Source organism: Ixodes scapularis, unplaced genomic scaffold (genome assembly GCF_016920785.2).
Source record: "Ixodes scapularis isolate PalLabHiFi unplaced genomic scaffold, ASM1692078v2 PGA_scaffold13__105_contigs__length_92229423, whole genome shotgun sequence".
Classification (NCBI taxonomy): Eukaryota; Metazoa; Arthropoda; class Arachnida; order Ixodida; family Ixodidae; genus Ixodes; species Ixodes scapularis.
This window is the reverse complement of record NW_024609839.1, coordinates 85,896,318-85,915,394: the sequence shown is the minus strand read 5'-3', so window position 1 is coordinate 85,915,394 and position 19,077 is coordinate 85,896,318. Positions and strand designations below refer to the sequence as shown.

At 47.7% G+C, this 19,077-nt stretch overlaps 1 protein-coding gene across 1 annotated transcript; it reads right to left on the bottom strand.

Moving 5' to 3' along the window:
• Positions 1–207: 207 nt before the first annotated feature.
• On the bottom strand, positions 208–3,297 carry LOC115329710 (myb-like protein Q). Its single transcript, XM_040218538.3, has 2 exons — positions 3,031–3,297; positions 208–2,371 (listed from the first exon to the last, which is right to left on the bottom strand). The coding sequence occupies exons 1-2, from the start codon at positions 3,295–3,297 to the stop codon at positions 1,532–1,534; spliced, it is 1,107 nt and encodes a 368-aa protein (XP_040074472.2). The 3' UTR covers positions 208–1,531.
• Between the last annotated feature and the right edge of the window lie 15,780 nt (positions 3,298–19,077).

The window sequence follows — 19,077 nt, the reverse complement described above, 5'->3', positions numbered from 1 at the left end:
ATTGTATTTCTCTTGCGCAATGTATCTGAGCCTGGCGAAGCTCCCAAATAAATAAGCGACTTGTGGCGATAGCCTAAATCGCAAAATCCGACTTTGGTCCTTTCGAAGTCAAAATCTCGCGAACTAAAAATAGAATGTATGGTTGAGCGTGTTGGTTTCTAATTTAGGATAAGAAAAGACGGACATTGAAGACAAACAGACAAGACAGGCCTGTCTTGTCTGTTTGTCTTCAATGTCCCTCTTTCCTTATCGTAAATTAAAAAATAGAAGGCAACGTACGTTTTCAGTTTCGTCCTACCGAAGAATTTGCCCAGCATATATATATCTATAAATACATTTTTTTTTTCAAAATCTTTCGATACATGTTTCTCTTTTCCTGCACGACTTGAAATTAAATCACCCGTGACATGTCACTAATGTAGACAAATTTACCGCGCACATAACCACGATGTCTCTCCGGGAACCTGCTACAAACTTTAATCGTAAAAGTCGCCATAACATTAAAAGACGCAAGCACGATAGTAGCAAATGGGACGAGCAAGCGAATAAAAAAGGACCGCCTTGGAGACTGGCTGAGAGAGCGGCAACCTAGTGAACTCATGCGTGGCGGCATTCCTAGAGCTCCGAACATGCCCCGAGGTACTTATAAGAAGGTCGTTACCGCAACGTCCTCAAAAACAAATAAAAAAAAAAAAGTCGTAGCCAATTTTGTTGTGGATGCTTAGACATGAAGACGTCTGCTTAAAATGACGTCTGGCATACCCCTCTGGATGGGCAATATGGCCAGTGCGGTACGACTGCTAGGTTGGCGTCTTAATGTCAGCTTAGCACGTGATCATTGTTGCGCAATCGTAACGGTGTGCGATCGTGCACACCAGTGGTTCTCAACCATTGATGTTTCGCGGACCCCTTGTGGATCGGCGCAGTTGATGGAGGACGCGGTTCGTGACGGGGAGAAGGAAAATGTATAGGTTAATTATCATAATGATTTAATATTTGAATATAACTAAGGGCTAGTGTGAAATAGACTTCTCTTATTGACATACACGGGAGATACCCAGCCCGAAACTCGGAACGTTTGTTCTCAATCTGAAAAAAGGCAACTTTTATTGCTAGGCTTGACTGATGATGCAGGGCTTTGAGGACCCTTTAAGTGCCTTCACGGATCCCAAAGGGGCCGCGGAACTCCCTTTGAGAACCACTGGTGTACACGATCACACGCCGGTACGATGCTTATCGACCTTGTGAAAGAGCAGTGCAGTTTCTTTTTACGATCATGATAAAACAAAACAACGGGTTTGTAACTATGCAGATGTGCTTGTCTCAAGGCCGATAAATCGACGTCTTTGTTCAGATGTTCTAATTAAAAACAAACCTGCCTCTAGATTATATGGCTAGCCACATTAACTAGGCAGCAAAAAAGTACCTAAAGCACTAAGGCACTTTCTCATTAACAAACAAGAGCGCACGTTCGGTCTTCAAACAAGCTTTCTCACGAGCACAAATGAATATCATGATGCCGGAGAAGTCATCACCACCAAGACCCGCTGCTGCCATTGGACATCCTTGCCGTGGCCACCCTAGGTGAGTAGACCGCCTTGGTCGAGGACGCCGAAGTCCTGCTCGGAGAGGTGGTCTGGAGGGAGATGACAATGGGGATGACAGCGCCAGCACTGCCCATACTCTTGGTAGCTAGGGAGTAGGCCCTGGCTCTGATGCCGGACTGCCAGGGGACCGCCTGCTGCTGCTGCTGCTGCTGTTGCTGTTGCTGGGATGGCCAGGACACCAGTTGAACCCCACCGGGATGTGCCCATTGAGAGGACTGCGGGGAGTTCTGGGAGTGCTGGGCCGCGCTCACAGATTTCACAATCGGGATGGGCACGTAGATGAGCTTCACCTGTGTCCGGGGCATGGGCGCTTCGGCGGCCTGCATCTGCTGCTGCTGTGGTGCCTGGGACTGCTGTTGCTGCTGCTGCTGCCAGGGCGCATTGCCGGAGTTTAGGCTCTGCCAAGGGATGGATTGTTGTTGTTGCACTTGCTGGTGGTGTTGTTGGACATGATTCTGCTGATGCTGGTTTTGCTGCCAGGAGCCAAAACCGTGTCCATTCCAAGACTGGAGCGAACTTTCGATAGGGGAACCCTGTTGCTGCTGCTGATGCTGTTGTTGTTGTTGAGACTGCTGCTGCTGCTGCTGTTGATTATGCTGCTGCTGCTGCCAGTTATACATGGCGACGCTGTTGGTATGCCAGGGTGTCGCCGACGGCTGCCAGGAGCCCGGTCCAATGCTCTGCAAGCTCACTGTCTCACCTCCGTTGGCTTGCACCGTCCAGGGGCCCAAAGATGATGATCCTCGACCACCAGACCCCTGCGCCTAATTTTTCAAGAGATGGAAGTCTCCGTACATGTGGCCACCATCTAATCAAGTTTCATAACCGTATGTTGAACGAACGAGTCAAAATTACATGGCTCTCACCCGAGATGGACGTCCCGCGGGTTAATTTGCATCATAGCACCGCGGTAAATTGCTCAGCATACCGCTGAAATGGAATTTTCTAATAGAGTTCGTTTAGAAATTTACTTTTAAAGTTGCCTCACTCTACTGCTACGAACGTTATCAGTCTAGTGGCAACCTAGTAAAGAATAAAATTAACATAATACGTGTCCAATGCTCGTCGTGCAAACGTGTGAGCTAGTTCGCTTCATGCCAGAGGTTTCAATAGGTTCCGACTTGTTTAGTAAGAATACCATACACCCAGATCAGGATTCGAGCACATCTTGCCGCCGACGTACAAAGAATGTCAAGATGTTCAGCGAACTTTCTCGGGTGGTTCAGATATGAAGAGTGCGCGCACGTAACTTTCGTCTTCTGCTCAAGGTTCGCGAACATACAGTCACACATGCATTATTGATTGTATATTATCTCAGCAATAATACCTCCATATCGATTTACCTTGTTTCAAAACTGAAACATAGACTGAACGTTTTTTAAGAACGTATAATATTTATGTAAGCACGCCGGCAAAGCGTCACCTGTTGGTGGAGAACCATGTGTTGCTGTTGCTGCTGTTGTTGCTGTTGCTGCAACTGCTGCTGCTGATGTTGCTCCTGCCAGGGCTGTGACCAGGGCAAGGTGGTAGTCAGCTGTTGCGGACCCGAATGCGCCACGGAGACGAGGTTGGTGCTCGCGAACGGAGTTCCCTCCACCCAGTCCATGGCGTGGCCCACGCGACATCCGCACGCCAGCAGCAGCAGCAGCGCTGTCCTTCTGAGCCGAGCTGCAGGGCCAAGGAGCGGCATCTCGACGAACGTGCGAGCGCCGCCTGCTGGAAGAACTGAGGTGAGGACGCACCTCCGACACGTAGCACTTTAACAATTTACAAATGAAGTCGGTGGTAACACTTTAATACGCCTGATATCTGGGCTAGTTGGTATTTACTTACTCTATACGCTGAGGTAAAGTAGAGCAAAACACAAATTTATATGAAGAAAAACGGGACAGGACAGAGCAACGTATGTCCTGTTCCGTCCCTCCTCCTATCTTTGTGTTGGCGCTATACTATTACCTCGATGTGGTGATAACACGTTGCCATTTGCTGTCGTTACAAAAAAAAAAATCATCAAAAATAGAAACACTACAGCCTATTGCAGGTTAAGAATAGTATGGCAAGCTACTCTCATAAGGCATTCGATTCCCGCTTCAGCAAAGAGAATGGTGGAGAGGAGGCGAGTGGAGAAAAAGACAGCCAATCATGGTGAGGGCTTTGTGGTAAGGGCTCCTTGTCAGCTGCTAATATAAACCAGCAGCAGATTATATCTATATAAAATGAGGTCAGGTTGAACAATGCGATAGCGATGTCATCCATCAGAACGTAATTGGAAATGAAATCTGTAAGTATACCACATCTGAGGGATGCAGTTATTTCGTATGGAAATACTCTCCAGATCATCGTTCGTCTATTTTTTTTCTCTCCCTCTAGCGAGGCGTCATCAAGTTCGCGCCGTCAGAAGGGAACATGGCGAGCAGAAGGCGCAATGCGTGATGGAAACACGATTAGTGTTCCAAACACACACTCTCAAAAAAAAAAAAGGTGCATTTTTTAATTTTTTGTTTCATATAAGACATCCCAAAACTTCAGTTCGACTACATCGCACTGAAATCGATCTGATGGTACCAACTTTCACGTGAGTCTTGATAGCCGTACTTAATAAAATAGCTCATATACGTGTTACTGACTACAAAAAAAAAAAGAAAAAAAAATATATATATATGTTTTTCTGGCTCTACTGCAAAAACTCAGTGTTTTCTTTATGCTGTCTTTGATACGTACTTTAGCTATTTAAAAAGTTATATCACACCGTTATCAAGCCCCTCGTAAAATTTGGGGCCGTCTGTTTGACTATAGGGCCCTGTACGGTCGAAATGAAGTTTTGGGGTGCATTGTATAGGGCAAAAGGGTGTAAGGTGATACCCTTTTCTTTTTAGAGTGCATATCCGAGGCCTATTGCTGAGGCCGATCGACCTCGGCGATCGGCAATCGCCCCCGATACAAGGGAGTTTCAGTAGCAAGGAGCGAAAGTATGCAGGCGAACTGGTTAGGAAACATCATAATCTAAACCCTGAGACAAGGAGAAATAAAATAATAATAAAACTTAACTCTAACGACGACAGCGAACACCGGGGAATGCGCACCGCGGCGAAGCCGGTGCGGTGCGACGGAGCAAATGAAATGCTTTCGGAATTCGTGGGCGAATCTCTTCAATGGTCACAGGATCATGGCATCCCTCACAACTTCTTGATTGAGCATAGTTTTAATACAGAATAGCGTTCGTACGGAAGCTAGCTGATATTTTGCGAGCGCCTGCTGCGTGTGTCGCGTGGCACTAGGATTGGCCAGCTGCCAACAGTTTTTCGGGAATAGCGAGAAAAGTTTGAAACGAGAACACTGCAGCAGAGAAGTTGAGGCGACGCCGCGAGCGCCAGGTGCCAAACACGATCGGAAACAAACGCGAAGCGAAAACAGAACGGTACACGAGAGGGCGACCAGGCGACTCTTTGAAGACACGGCGGCGCGTGCGAGGGAGGCCAAAACTGAACGCCAGTGTGCGTTGCATTCCTCACAAAATGTAATTCTGCATACGACGATTTTATTAATAAACCAAAATACAACTGCATTTTTTTTTTAATTTACGTTTTAAGTTTTTTGCAAACTTCATTGCTTTTGCCGGACCCGGTGTATTTGGTGCGTCGTGTTTTCCCTATGCGCCGTTTACGTGTAATGCAGACACGATGCACTAGCTTTCACGCCTGCTCTTGAATATGGTACTCCTACCACACACCTTGAGTTTCTCCTCTAGATTAATAATTTTTAACAAATCAGTTATCATTCACTTTCGGATAAATGTTTTAGTTACCTCGACCGACAAACAAGACCGAATTTCTGCCGCCGCACATCGCCACTTCTTTGCAGCGCCATCGGACCAACACCGGCGAATCCTTCGCGGCCCAGTGAGTATGCGCTGAACGATTGCGCGTAATCCGACTTGCCTTTGATCAAAATCACTTGCACACCGGTGCCACCGGCGACAAGCTCAATGAAATGAGAATTTAAGCGGTGAACACACTGGATAGCTACAGTGTCTTTTGCTGCGCCTGATGACAACGTACATGTGTGGACACTTATCTGTCTCAAACACGATTCGATCTTTCGTCATTGACACGCATCGCAAGAGGAAAAAGGCTCCGTGAGCGCATCGCCCGAAAGATGTCGCGCACGAAAAGCTTACTCAGAAGGAAGGCCGGACATATGCTGCTCACTTCAACGCTTCATCCATTCATACACATCACGGACTATAGGACGACAAGCGCCACTACGCAAACACCAAACATAGGCAAAAAAAAGAAAAAGAAAAGTCTTTAAATTGGATGCTAGAAAGGTCACGTCAAGCACTGATGATTGGCCCCTGAAGTTCAGCAACAAGTAGCACATTCACGAACTAACTGTATCTTAGATATGGTGTCCTAACTCTACCCGAGTTCGCCAGCGCACGGCTTGGCTTTTGGATCAGATTGTCAAGTTGATAAGAACAATCCATCGAAGAGAGCATGTGCGAAACGCCGCTCTTTTGATCGGCTGAATGTCAGTGACATCGTCAAAGTTTTGTATCCCAATAACGTTCATCGAGTCAGGGGGCACCCAACTGGCTCGGGGTATGGACGAACTCTGCTCAAAGGGATACGGTTGTCGAAGGGCGAGCCCACCTGGAGGACTGCCCGCGGAGACTTCGATGGCCTTGAAAACATCGCGCTGCACACTCACAGACTGTGAGGTCGGAGCAGCGCGATGTTCAGAGTCAGATCGCAATCCTTCCTTGCTGTCGAACGATGCACATGGCACCCATTTGCGCACTGCCATCGCTCCGTTGGACAGGTGAGCATTAGTTTATGGACCACAGCGTTAAATGGCCCGGGTTAGCCGTTGTGGTTTACTACTCAATTAGGACCCACAGCGGGAATGTCAGGCTTTCTTTCAAGGCAGGTTGACTTCTAAACATCATTGCGACAAGCCCGTTTTTCGGGGTTCATAGTCGAGGGCCTCGTAGGGACTAAGAATGCCACAAAGATGGAACCCTTTGTCTTGGCGCGTCTGAGAGCAACGAGGTAGCCTTCTTCTTCGCTGCTTTGTTTCATGAACAGAACCTTGGTAAGTGTAAATAACAGGTGGTATCCCATCAATAAAAAGAAGCCTGTTTTATACCTCAAGTACTCTAATCTTGCTCAGAAAAAGAAAATCAAGAAAAAAAAAAGCGACGCGTTTTTACAAGAGCCAACGACCAGAAATAAGATTCAAAACAAAACGCTTTCAAATAATGCCGTTTCTACGCCCACAGCGCGTCCACTGACACTTTTTGTTTTCAATCTGGAATAACCGAAACAAACAAAAAAAGAAGGAACCACGCGGTTCATCCAAAGCTATTCGCACGGAATCCGGGGCTCCAGAACGTGATCCAGCGACTCGCCGCTAGCCAGGAATACGATCCCCTGTCAGGCGCGCGAACGACCGACGAGATTTCCGCGACATGTATCCAAGGGGCGCGCCGGTGCGAACAACGCTGCTTTAAAAGAAAGCCGTCCTCGCAGGGAAAGGGATGCGGAGAGAAAGCTTACCTGGCTGCGTCGGTGTGAGCAGGGCGGCCGAGCGGTAGCCTTTATATAGAGTCGGGCCAGCAAGTGGGTCAGCGGCGTCTACGGGCCCGTCGGCCCAGTTCGGCCGCCGCTCCGGGAGCCGCTGTTCTTGACGACTCTGGCTACTCTCGCCGCAGCGATATGGATTGCACCGGCGGGGAGATCACGCGTCTTCATCTCGGGCCTCTTTTGTTCTGGAGGCGAGATTGGCCATCCTGTCTGGGAGGGGAGGAGGAGGCGTCTTCTACGATTCGGGAAAGAGGGGGCACGTGGCTCAAGCCTCGTGTTTCTTAACTTATGGGATTATATATGTGTGATTCGAGAACTGTGGGAGATACTCTGCCCCCGGATTTTCAGAGTGGAATGGCGTCATCATCGCAGAGCGCTCAATTTCCGCCTTAATGTAGCGCTAGTGGTCCGAACTAGATGGCAAAGTTTCAGAACTAAACATTATCTCTTCAAAAGTTATTTTCTCAAATTTTCAATGGAAAAATGATAGCCGACCAAGCTCTCGTATATATGGATTTGAGTGGCGTCACCAAAAACGGGCGATTACAAGCCTCAGTTTCCCATTAAAATTAAAAAAAAAAAGACATACTTTTTTATTGGGATAACGGTTACAATGTTGTGATTGGTTAGAGTCATTTTGGAGCACTTTTTGGAACAGCAAAAACACTCGTAGTGCACAAGCAGACTCTTCATTCCACTGCGAATATTATTCCAAAATGCACGCGTTGGCATATCCAAATAAAATCCGAAACAATTCTTTGAATTTGTCATCCCGTTTTTGTACAAGAGCTTGTTAGAATCTATTGCAAAGCGTGTATAATTTGATTCCAAGAATAAGTGAGTTCTGAACATTAGTGGCATCTTAAACGTGGAGATTTGTGAGGGTGAAACGTCAGCACGCGGAGATTACACAGTATGCCATAAAAATAAGCTAATCTTATCAATCGTATTCCCAAGGTTTTATTGCACTGCGAAGTCAGTTTAATTTCATTTTACACTTTATTGACCGAGTGCACGAACAGTTGGGAGCTTATTTAGAAGTGTTAACTAAACATTAAAAAATAAACCTATGGTGCAGCCCAGCTACACAACTAATCACTGTGATTCATCAACCCTTTCCCAATACCCGCATTTTAAAAATCGAAAAAGAAAAGACTCGATTGCTACAAATGATGCGTGCAACTTGTCAGAACGTTGCATTCTATAATATAAACTAACCGTAATTTTATTGTACAAATGTTTCTGCCACGTATATGTCGTCAGTCAGCATTCACACACTTTTATTATTTTATATACATAATGCGCGGTCATGTACCCCTGGAAGAGTGTTTTACCCCTCAACACAAGGTTGCACTGCGGCGGTGGTTGCACTGCGGCGAAGCCAGATATACAAAATCTCGAATTTTTGCACCGAGAGCGCAACTTCTCCGTAGTACACCGGTGCATGGGGAGAAGCGCACTCAACGAAGTCAATTAAGATCTTGTGGCTTTGTGGAACGTGGATGTCTATCCGCGTTCTAAAGGTCTTGTGTAACGTGGATGTGTATTTTGAGAAGTTACCGATCACCGTCCTGCGGGAAAAGGAAATAAAGAGAAAAGCAAAATCTATTCACCCCCGCGGATTCAAACACTGCATTTCTACTTTCCTTCTTTTTCTTTTTTTTTTTTTTGCGATAGAACTGCGATGTGGTGTGTTTCTTATAGCATCTTGTATACTGTGGTATACCGTGTACAGTCGAGGAGGCTATGGTGTCCGCAGCGACGAACAGTTCCTCTTTCTGCTTCTTTGCAAGTCCATCGAGTAGAGATCTAAAGGGGCCCGTTTCGCTTTCGTCGACGAGCGGGAGCAGGTCCAGATCTTCGCGAAAAGCGAGAACGACTTCGCAGGAAGTTTTGACGAGATCAACGTTGACGGTCCGACGTCAACGTTGGTGGCCGAAAGAGCTTACTTGCGAACAAGAGAGTCGCTCCGGCCGACTTTCCCCCTCTAGCCCAATGGATCATATGACGTCGTCTTCAGTAGAACATAATGCACTCCCCGACCCAGGTGTAAAGGCCAACTTCGATGGCGTTTGCTGCTTGCCATTTGCAACTGATGGTAAGTCCCTAGAATCACACCAAAGAAGCAAACCCTGGTCGCGACGTCTGGGGTAGACCCCATAAGAGGGCGCCACCTGGGCAGCTGCAAGGCAACGTAGCAGGATATGCTGCAGTGTGGAAGCGTGCTTCGGCTGGGTGCAGTCCGTCTTGCGCATGATCAGCCGAGTGATCAGCCAGATTGGGATCATCACCGGATCGCGAGTGGGACAGAAGTGAAAGCTACAACTTTCTGTGGCAATGCAGTCAAGCGAACAAGAGGGCGTGCTTGAGCACTGGTTACAGCTGAGCACATGCAAGCACGCCTCCTCCCTATGGAAATGCCACAGGAAGTTGTCGCTCTAAGGTAGAGCAGTGTTGGGAAGTACTTTAAGTACGTTGTACTTAAAGTACAACTTCAAGTAGGTTTAGAGAGCTTGTACTTTACTTAAAGTACCTGGATTCTCTGGGTATGTAACTTGTACTTTACTTTAAGTGTTTTTCTGGTACTTTCCGGGGAAAGTACAACTCCCGGCTTTAAAGTGTATTCCCAAAATTTGGTCTCGTTAATTTTGCGTCACAAAATGATGCTTTGTCTACTCTGAAGAAATAATGGGAGCGTTATTCGACTCTCACTAGAAATGCGAGAAGACGACGCATCGCCGCGTTTGTTCTGCGGGCGGCTTTCCCGTGTAGCTTTTATAACCCTCGCAACTTATCGGTCGATCGGCGCAAGCGAGGATGTTAAGCCTATTAGGATAAGACGATTAACCGTACGTAGCACCAAGACTATGGTGCGGAAAAAACGAAGAAACTTTCAATTCGAAAGAGAAGGCAACGGAGGATAACTTCTCAATGTTTTGAGACGTTCTCATCAACTGTCTTTTCCCTTTGCTTGAAAGTTCTTTTCTCAGCTGTCGCATTTTGATCATCACCAGCTCACCTGCACTTAAGGAGAAGACACTCCTCCACGAGAGGTTTGCTTGCGAAAGCTACGGACCGTCACGCTCTCTCGTAGTACGTTTAACACCCTTGGGTGCAAGGAGCCAATGCGAGCGGCGCCAAATTCAGAACTCGGAGGGACATCTGAATTTGTCGCCATTTCCAAATATAACTACTCTGTGGCCACTTGACTTCATTCAATAACCGCCGCCATTTCCAAAAATACTCGATGCACCCCTGATTACCCCTGCGGCAATGCGTACCAGTTGAAAAGCACTGTATAGGGGGAATGAAAGGGCTTGGTTAAAGATTGAGTTGAGAAGTTCTCGTACTTTACGTTAATGGTGTATTACATTTATCGTCAAGCACATTGCACCCGGTGCACTTACTGCTTTACTTGGAGTACGTCTATCCTTTACTTTGTACTTTACTTCAAGTACTTTTTTTACGTGCTTTACCCAACATTGACTTAGAGAGAGTTTGCTGGACGCCTAGGTTGTGTTACATGCGCTCTGCTGCATGAGGTGCGTGCTGGCAACAAACTTTCACGGCATGTATTTGCTTTTGAATACATGGGAATGTTTTGTTCGTCTCTTGGTTCCTATTGACCATGGTGACCCTTGCGTTCTCGCGGAGCAAAGGAAAACCGCAGAGAAGGTGTCCAAAATAGAACACGGGACAGCGCGAGCTTGCCCGTAACATTCAGTGTGCTTCAGGCTATACTCCGTTCACCCTTGCTGAGACTGCAGCCATGGGCGTTTTTCCGAAACAGCCGCCACTGGGCAGGGCAAACACTGTCCGGCGGTGCCCAAGGGATACCAATGGCACCGCGCCCCAGCCCTGCGGGAGAGGGGGTGTTCTGGTTCGCCTTCGCCCTCGCCCCCCCCCCCCCCCCCCCCCCCCCCCCCCCCTTCCCAGAACGAGCGCCCGCGCTAGAAATGTACGTCTCTAAGCCAGAAGTGTGAGCTTTGGCTTTGGCTGCTGTATCAACTTAAAGGTAAAAGGAGTTTTTTTTGTTTTGTTTTGTTTTTATATCATAGTGGTAATTAACGGAAGCGAACTCACATCTCGAGTCATAGATGCCCAAAAGGGAAGCGAAACACAAAGCCTCCGACTGTGGAAGTGAAGTGCTCAAGTAAGCTCGATTCTCAAAGTTTCATACTACTGGGTGCCTACCAAAAAAATCTTACAATTTTTTTTTTTTGACCGCAATAATAAAGTATGCATTGCCGCCGAACGCTCATTATCCGCCCCAATGGAGCCAGCGCTCCGAACCAGACGCCAAAGTTTCTAACCGTTACCTTATCCAAAAATTATAAGCTTTTTTTTTTTTTTTTTAATTTTGAATGGGAAAATGACGGCCGTTGGAGTTCTCGAATATGTGGAGCAGAATGGCGCTTACCGAAAACAGGTGCAAATGGGCCCGATTTTCCAATTGAAATTTTCAGAAAATCACTTATAAATTTTGAAAGACATAACTGTTGGGGCTGAAGCTTTGGCATTTGACTTGGATGGCTAGCGCTACATTTGAACGGAAAATGAGCGCTGGGCGATGCGTAATTTATTTTTGCAGTAAAAAAATTAAGAAAAAACGATATCCTTTTTTTTCATTTTTGTCTTGAGGGGAGGAAGGGGGGGGGGGAAGGGATGAGGAAGGGGAAAGGGTGGTGGCACGCTGTGCCTTTCTATTACTCAGTGTTAAACTTAATACCATGTTTTCTTAGATTGTGTTAGGCTGGTTTGACCGAGCTTAAGCCTGTGTAGTCGGTGACAGATTAACAATGAGGTGGAAGCTCCCTCCCACCTCTTTCCACTTTATCAGAGCGAACGCTGGAGAGGAGGCTGCCTGCTCTCCAGCGTTCGCTCTGCTAAAGTGGAAATAAGGGGGAGGACCTTGCACTTGACTCCTGACCTGTCACCGGCCATATAGGGGTCGCTTTTGCAACGTTGCTCCGATTGATTCGGGGACTGCTTCAGCTGCCGCTGGGCAGAAGACACAATTTGGCCAAAATTTTATTTGGTCACCCAACCTCTCTTCGTCTGCCACAGTAGCTCTGTCCGCTGTGGAGTGTCGACCGCAGTAGGGGAGGAAAGCATAGAGGAAAACGGGCGAAATGAATCAGGCGATCCTTGCCAATACCAGCCGTGTGGCGTCATCGCTGGATGGATGGATGGATGAATGCGGCTGAGCTCTTTGGTAAGCTTAGAATATTTAAATGTGAAATCTATATTCACTCCGCACTACAAAGAAAAATTAAGTAAGGCTATAAAACCCCCTTGCCATCAGTTAATAAGAAAATAGCTAGTTTTCCCTCGCTTTCTGCCACCATTCACTTAATCTTTGCTTGGTAATCTCCACAGTCTTGAAATCCACTCTCCCTTTGCTGTCTCTAAAACCCAATGACTTTATTAAATCTGTGTTGTCTTCGGTAGGCATAGGGTGAAGCCCCTTACAGTAGAGTATCAAGTGCTCAGCCGTCTCGTCCTCCTCTCCACAAGCAGTGCACACTGTACCCATTTCCTGGTACTCTCGCTCTGTATGTTCTGGTTCGCAGAACACCCGTCCTCGCCTCAAGCAACAATGAGCTTCCCCTAGAATTGTCGTAAATGCTTTCTTTGGCAATAACTGTTTTCTTTAATCTATAGCTTTCCAGAGCCGTATTTGTCTGCATTCCGTCTAGCCACCGAGCTCTTTCTGTGGCCTTAACTTTCTTCTTAACTGAGACCTGCTCTTCCGTATCTCCACTATAGCCTAAAAACTGTCCTCTTAATTTCCTAGTGCGCTGTCTCTACTTTGTGTCTATGCTCCTCGTGTATAAATAGCTGAAAACCTTTCGTGCCCATTGGTCCCCATCCATTTGCCTCAACCGATCCTCAAATTCTATCTTGCTCACCGCTTCCCTGCTCTCAAAAGACGCCCATCCCATGTCTCCTTGTACTCCCTGGTTTGGCGTTTTGCAATGTGCCCGCCCCGCCCCGCCCCGCCCCGCCCCGCCCCCCCCCCCCCCCCCCCCCCCCCTAAAGCCAGCCTACCTACTCCGCGCTGTTTTATTTCTAGTCCTTGCATGCACTTCGGATTTAATGCACTACTGGATCTCCGACCCGCCCCCAAGCGGCAAACACGCTGACGCTCGGGGAGTCGCCGCAAGGGGGCAGACGCGTTCGTATTGGCGTCGGCGTTTTTTCCAGCCTGGCGCTCGTAGACGTGCTAGCAGTGATGCTATGGTGCCTGGAACGCGTCTCCGACTGGTGTGTTTACCGCGGCCAAAAAAGTGGTCCCTCGATTTCCGCCTGATGACGTCATAGAAGTGTCATGTTGTCGCCGGTCGCGACCCTGGCGGCGTCCCAACAGCTGTGGTGTATGTAGCAGATGCCTGTTCTGCTGCAGGTCGCTTTCCACTGTGACAGTTCACGGTAGCTCTAGCAGCCGGATTTGGGACGTCTAAAGGGACGCCGTGACGACAGCGACACTCGCGTTCGCTCGTGCTTTTCGCCAGCATTTCTACGGCCAACCGCCAGGATCGCGACAGGCAACAGCATGACACTCGCGTCATTTGTTGCCACATCGGGACCACTTTTGATGTATGGGCGGGATAGGGCGCTAAACACACCAGTCAAAGACGCGATCCAGGCACCATAGTGATGCCGACGCAACTTCTAGCGCACTGCGTGGATCCACTCATGATGACGTGTGAGGGGGAGCAGGACGGAGGCCTCTAGCTGGTACTGTCCTTGCTCGCCTCAGGGCTCGGGGAGATGCCAGCGGGGGCGTCCCGACGCCTCTGACAGATAACAGGCGGCAGAGAGGCGCGCCGCATGCCCTAAACGCTGTTTTCAAAATAAAGCAAGTGATTTACGTCTTCTTCTTCCCGATTTCGGTGGAGTGTTCAAATACAGGAAACGAAAAACTACGGGACAGCTTTCCTGGCTCTATGGTTTATAACACCCTCACAGCGGATGCGTTTAGACAGTTGCCGATGTCTAAACGCATTACGTCGATCGTGGGATCGTCGCGCAATTTTTTCCCCAATTCGAGATTTAGCAAAGGTACTTCTGTATTGCAAAATTTATTTATTTGTAGGTTTATTTCTTATGCCAACTCGGTTGTTTAGTTATCCCATTTATATAGGAGCGAGTAACTTAGAGCTAAAATTGCAGGAGCAGTGGATAGAAGGCAATGTTGGGAAGTACATAATGTAAGTACATTGTACTTAAAGTACCACCTCAAGTAGGTTTAGAAAAGTGGTACTTGATGTTCATTCACTGAGTGTGTACCTGTGCTTTACTTATAGTATTTTTTTGTACTTTACGAGGAGAGTACAACTCCCAAAGTAGTACATTCCCCAAGTTTGGTTTTGTTACGTTTGTACCACAAAATGACGCTTTGTCAACAAAAAGGTGCCTTATAAGTCAATTTTGTTAAATAGTTCGTCAGTGAGAGTGTTCAGACGGTCAGCTCAAATGCCATTCAGGCCAACGGCTTTCTAGATTCCCAAAGATCATTCAAGCTTTCGGTTGTCATTCAAGCTTTCGGGAGAACATCTCGAATGCCATTTAGGAGATTGCCATCTATTGCAATTGTAGTTCTCGATTTGCATAACCTCTCATTTACTTTTCTATCTTACCTTAATTACTTTTTAGATGCCCTTTACCCAGCACTGACTATTACAGGTGTTCCCATAACACACTCGACAAGGATGTACTTACGTGCAAAGATTCCCTGTTGTAAGGGTGTATAGTCGGTGACAGGTCAAGAACCCACGGAGCGAGAAAAAGGAAGGCTGGGGAGGAGGAAGCAGATGGAATGCTGGAGAGGAGGAAACATCCCCCTCTCCAGCATTCCACTTCCTCCCTTTCCCCCAGCCTTCCTTTTCCTCGCCCTGGGTTCTTGACCTGTTGTAGTGAGAACTTGGTCGACGAGTAAACAAACTTGCGAGCTATAAAAGCGCACTGAAACAACAACAACAAAAAATACTAGCGAAAGTAGATGCAATGTCCCTCTTTCAGTCGTGTACAACTCGAAATTCGCTACACCAAAAAAAAACAATAATGCGTTTTCGTTTTGTTTTTTAGCACGCCCGTGCGTTTTTTATGGGAATACCTCGGAGCCCATAGACGGCGACGAACGGAGAGAAAAACAAATGTCGCTCTATTCGGCTGCCCGAAATACAGAGCACTTTTGACCCGCGAATTGACGGGAGATTTCTGCGCAAGTGCGCCGACTGGACAATCAGCGTCAGCGTGCCCGATGCCAAAGACCGCTGGATCCGAGCGCTTTGCCGCAAACAGCGGTAGCGCGAAGGAAGAGCAAAAAGCGCTGCTGGTGCAGGTCTGCTCGTGTCAAGGTAGTCAAGGTCGAGGAAAGCCGTGCGCTGGCAGCTGTCCGACCGCTTGATTGGCGGCTCACCGCTGCGGCCCCGTGTGTCTTGTTGTTGGGCCGCCGATCCTTTCCTGGTGTCCTCCTGCTCTGCCCCGATCGGCAAGCGCCCGTCTTGCGGACGCCCCGAGGTCGGGCAACCACCGGGAAGAGCGTGTTTCCAAAGCGTCGTCTCTATACGCGAGTACAATATACGCGAGTACATCATAAAAAGGACAGTCTGCGAACACTGTCTGTTTCTCCCTTGTGTCACATTGGTCAGAAAAGAACTGTTTGCATACAAGTTCACCGTGCTGCGCCATTTTCGTCAAATTGCGCCATGAACAAAAGACTGCCACGCTTGCGCCAAAGCGCTGTGCATGCGAATCTAAAACTAGAAGGAACACAAGCAGAAATCTACAGACTCAAAACCGTAACGTCATGGCGCAGGCATGCGCTTGATTGGTTTATCCGGTGATAACCTACCCTCTGGCAGACAACCAGCGCCGTGACGTTGCGGTTTTGGTGCTGCGTGTTTGCATCCATCGTCTCGTATAGTGTCGGCTGTGCTGTGTTACCTTTGTCCGCCATTGTGCTGGGATTTCACAGCTTCGAACAGAGGGCGGACTTTCGAATGCGGTCTAGTATCATATTTATTTCACGTCTCTCCAGTCAGAGCACAGTCTAAAGCTCAAAGACACAATCCCATACAGATACTGTAAGCGCAAATCAGAGACATTCGCTGCACTCGATTGGTTTAGCCGCTAAAAGAGCACGTACGAATAGATGACGAATGCTATGATGTCGCGCTTTTGGCGTCATTTGGTTGGTCCCATTGGCTCCTAGCGTTGACTGTGCTTTGACTTAAAAGAAGTGAAAGCCGTTTACAACTCCCGGTAACGCCGAATTGGAGCGCAGCTCTTGAGGAGGAGGAGGGAAGGGTACTGAGGGGGGGGGGGTCATGTGACCTGGGTGGAGGGGGTCACGTGACCCCCCACCCTTCCCGAGGTCCTCCCGAGAGGGGGGGGGGGGGGGGGGGTCGCGGCTACGCCGACGGCGACAGCGAGGCCGCTCAAACCGGAAACGGGCGACTAAGAGCTGCGCTCTAAAACAAATTGTAGAGATTGCTCGTCTACTGTGTTGGCCCCGTCATCGTCCGATTTTCCAGACTGTGTCGGCAATGCCAAGAGCTAAACGTCGCGAGAAAAATATGCAAAGCAGTGGGATGGCGGCTACTGTAATAAGACAGAACAGGGATCTTTTACTGCTGATGATATCACTTGATTATCGTGTCTTCCACGCTTCTTCATATCGTGGCTACAGAGTGTAGCGTGGCACGTAGCACTTGCGCCGCTCGCGTCAAGCTTCGCCGCTTTGCACCGGAGTACTAGGAGCAGCGTATGACATGGGGGAGTACATGAATTAAAGAGCACCCGGAAAGAAAAAAAAATTTTTTTAAACACTCTGGTTGGAACATGCGTGTCACAAAAAAAATAATTTTACGTGGAAAAAAAAAAAAGGTTTTTAGAGCAATATTGACGGCGCGAGACGCGATTTAGTCGGCAGTCACCTCCTTTCCACCTGTTTTCTCTCTCGGCATTTCGGGAGCGTGGAGGAGAGGTGGATCGGCTTCGCCTTCAGCGACCGAGATGGTCGTTCCGGAATGACCCGTGACGTCGTGGAGTTCGCGCGCAGAATTATTTATTCTGCGCGCGAATTTTTATTTATACTCTAATTATATAAATCTCTCGCCGTCAATATAGCTCAAAGATATTTTTCTTTCGCGTAAAATTTATTTCTTGACACGCGTGTCGCAACCAGACCGGTCACATGGCGCAATTTTACTCGCGATTTTGCAATTGCGACGTCGTGCGAGCGGAAAAAAAAGTATTGCGGGAAATTGCGGTGGCCGACTTTGAAGCTGTCAATTCGCGAGCAAAAATCGCACTATCTGAATAGGGAATTAGCGCGATTGGCTCGGAAATTATGCCCTGTACTATTAGAGTCGACCTTCTTTCGTCTTGACTTTAAATTGATCTCTAATTATATTTAAAAAAAAAAAAGCTTTGCCGAGAAGGAGGAGAAAAAACGTTGATTTATATTTGAATCCATATATGTATATGGTAGTCAAGTTCAGGTAGTTCCCATGCAGCGCAGTCAGTCGAGGAGGCAGCGAACTTCGTCTTAACTCCGACTCAAACGCCGCTAAATCGCAGCGTCACTTTGAAAGCAGAAGAGTAGGTTTTTATATGTGTGGGTGGTTGTTTATGCAGCTTATAAAATTAGAATTTGAGTTCGGTGTGCGTAAAATTTGTGTGTGTCTGCGTGCGTGTGTGTGTGTGTGCGTGGGGTGGGGGGGGGGGGCGTATTTCTGTTGATAGGAGTTTTAGCTGATATGCTGGTTTGTGCAAGTATCTTTCGGAAAATATTTCTACAGGCTAAATTACCTACATAGCGTGAAAGGGAGAGAGACGCTTTATTACAACCGAAGTGTTGCGCAACGCTTCATTTGCCAACCATTTTTTTAATAAATATCGTATTTTTAATACCTCAGCCTTATTTTTAAAAAGAAGGCCGTGTGTTCCTTTCGCGTCTCATCTAATCTAACTCTAAACGATAACAAGTGGGTTCTGTATCAAAGAGGAACGTTCCGATGATTATCACGCATGAACCGAACTGATTTATCGATACAATCTCATTTCCATTTTAAAGTAACGTGCTAACAGATGTTGGCGTTTGTTCCGAAAGCGTCAGTAGCTGCTCCAATCCAAACCAACATTTCGCTAGCTACAAAAGGTCAAATGCCACTTCCATCACCGCATCTGTATAGACCAATCATTCGTCGAACTTGCGAGAGGCGAGTCCACAAATAAGTGTGTCTTTTGTATCACGTATGAGCAGATGGACTGCGACTCACGCCTGAAAGTGACGTGAAAGCTCAAAGCTACGCCCTCGTTGAACCAGTTGTACCTGTCTTTCTCCTCAGGCACCACGCCCACTGGGGCCCACTTTAGGGCTAACCGGTGACACAAAGCTCACGTAACTTCCGGCTGTCTAAACAAATACGCAATTACGACGAGACCACCGGCCCATGTACGTGTTCTGTGTAGGCGTTGTATGAAGGTATTATGGGGGAAAGTGAGAGCCAATCGTGCACGCGCACAGGGCGTATTTGTCAACACTATCTCTCCCGGGGGGGGGGGGGGGGGGGGGGTAGATTTAAAGAAAGTAATATTATTATTATTATTATTATTTTATGAAACAAACGACATACATTAGCTTCATGTAGAAAGGAATGTTTATACCTGGGCCGGGGTTGCAGAGAGGCCTCTCTGCAACCCCGGCAGCCTGACCCATAAATGCGCCCCTAAATCAGGGGGACTCAGTGCGCTGCCTGCTTGCACTTTTACTGGCACGCCCCAGCGCCCCGCGGCAGTTTGCCTCCAGGAGGAAAGCGATTCTATCTCTCTGAACGCGCAGAAGACGCGGGTGTCTTCAATGAGGCGACCAG

What these genes read in the sequence shown, in the direction of transcription:
- LOC115329710 (XM_040218538.3), bottom strand. Translation starts at nt 3,297, where the DNA reads ATGCCGCTCCTTGGCCCTGCAGCTCGGCTCAGAAGGACAGCGCTGCTG. An exon ending in ACATGGTTCTCCACCAACAG is followed by an intron (nt 2,372 to 3,030) that starts GTGACGCTTTGC and finishes TTGAAAAATTAG; the next exon opens with GCGCAGGGGTCTGGTGGTCG.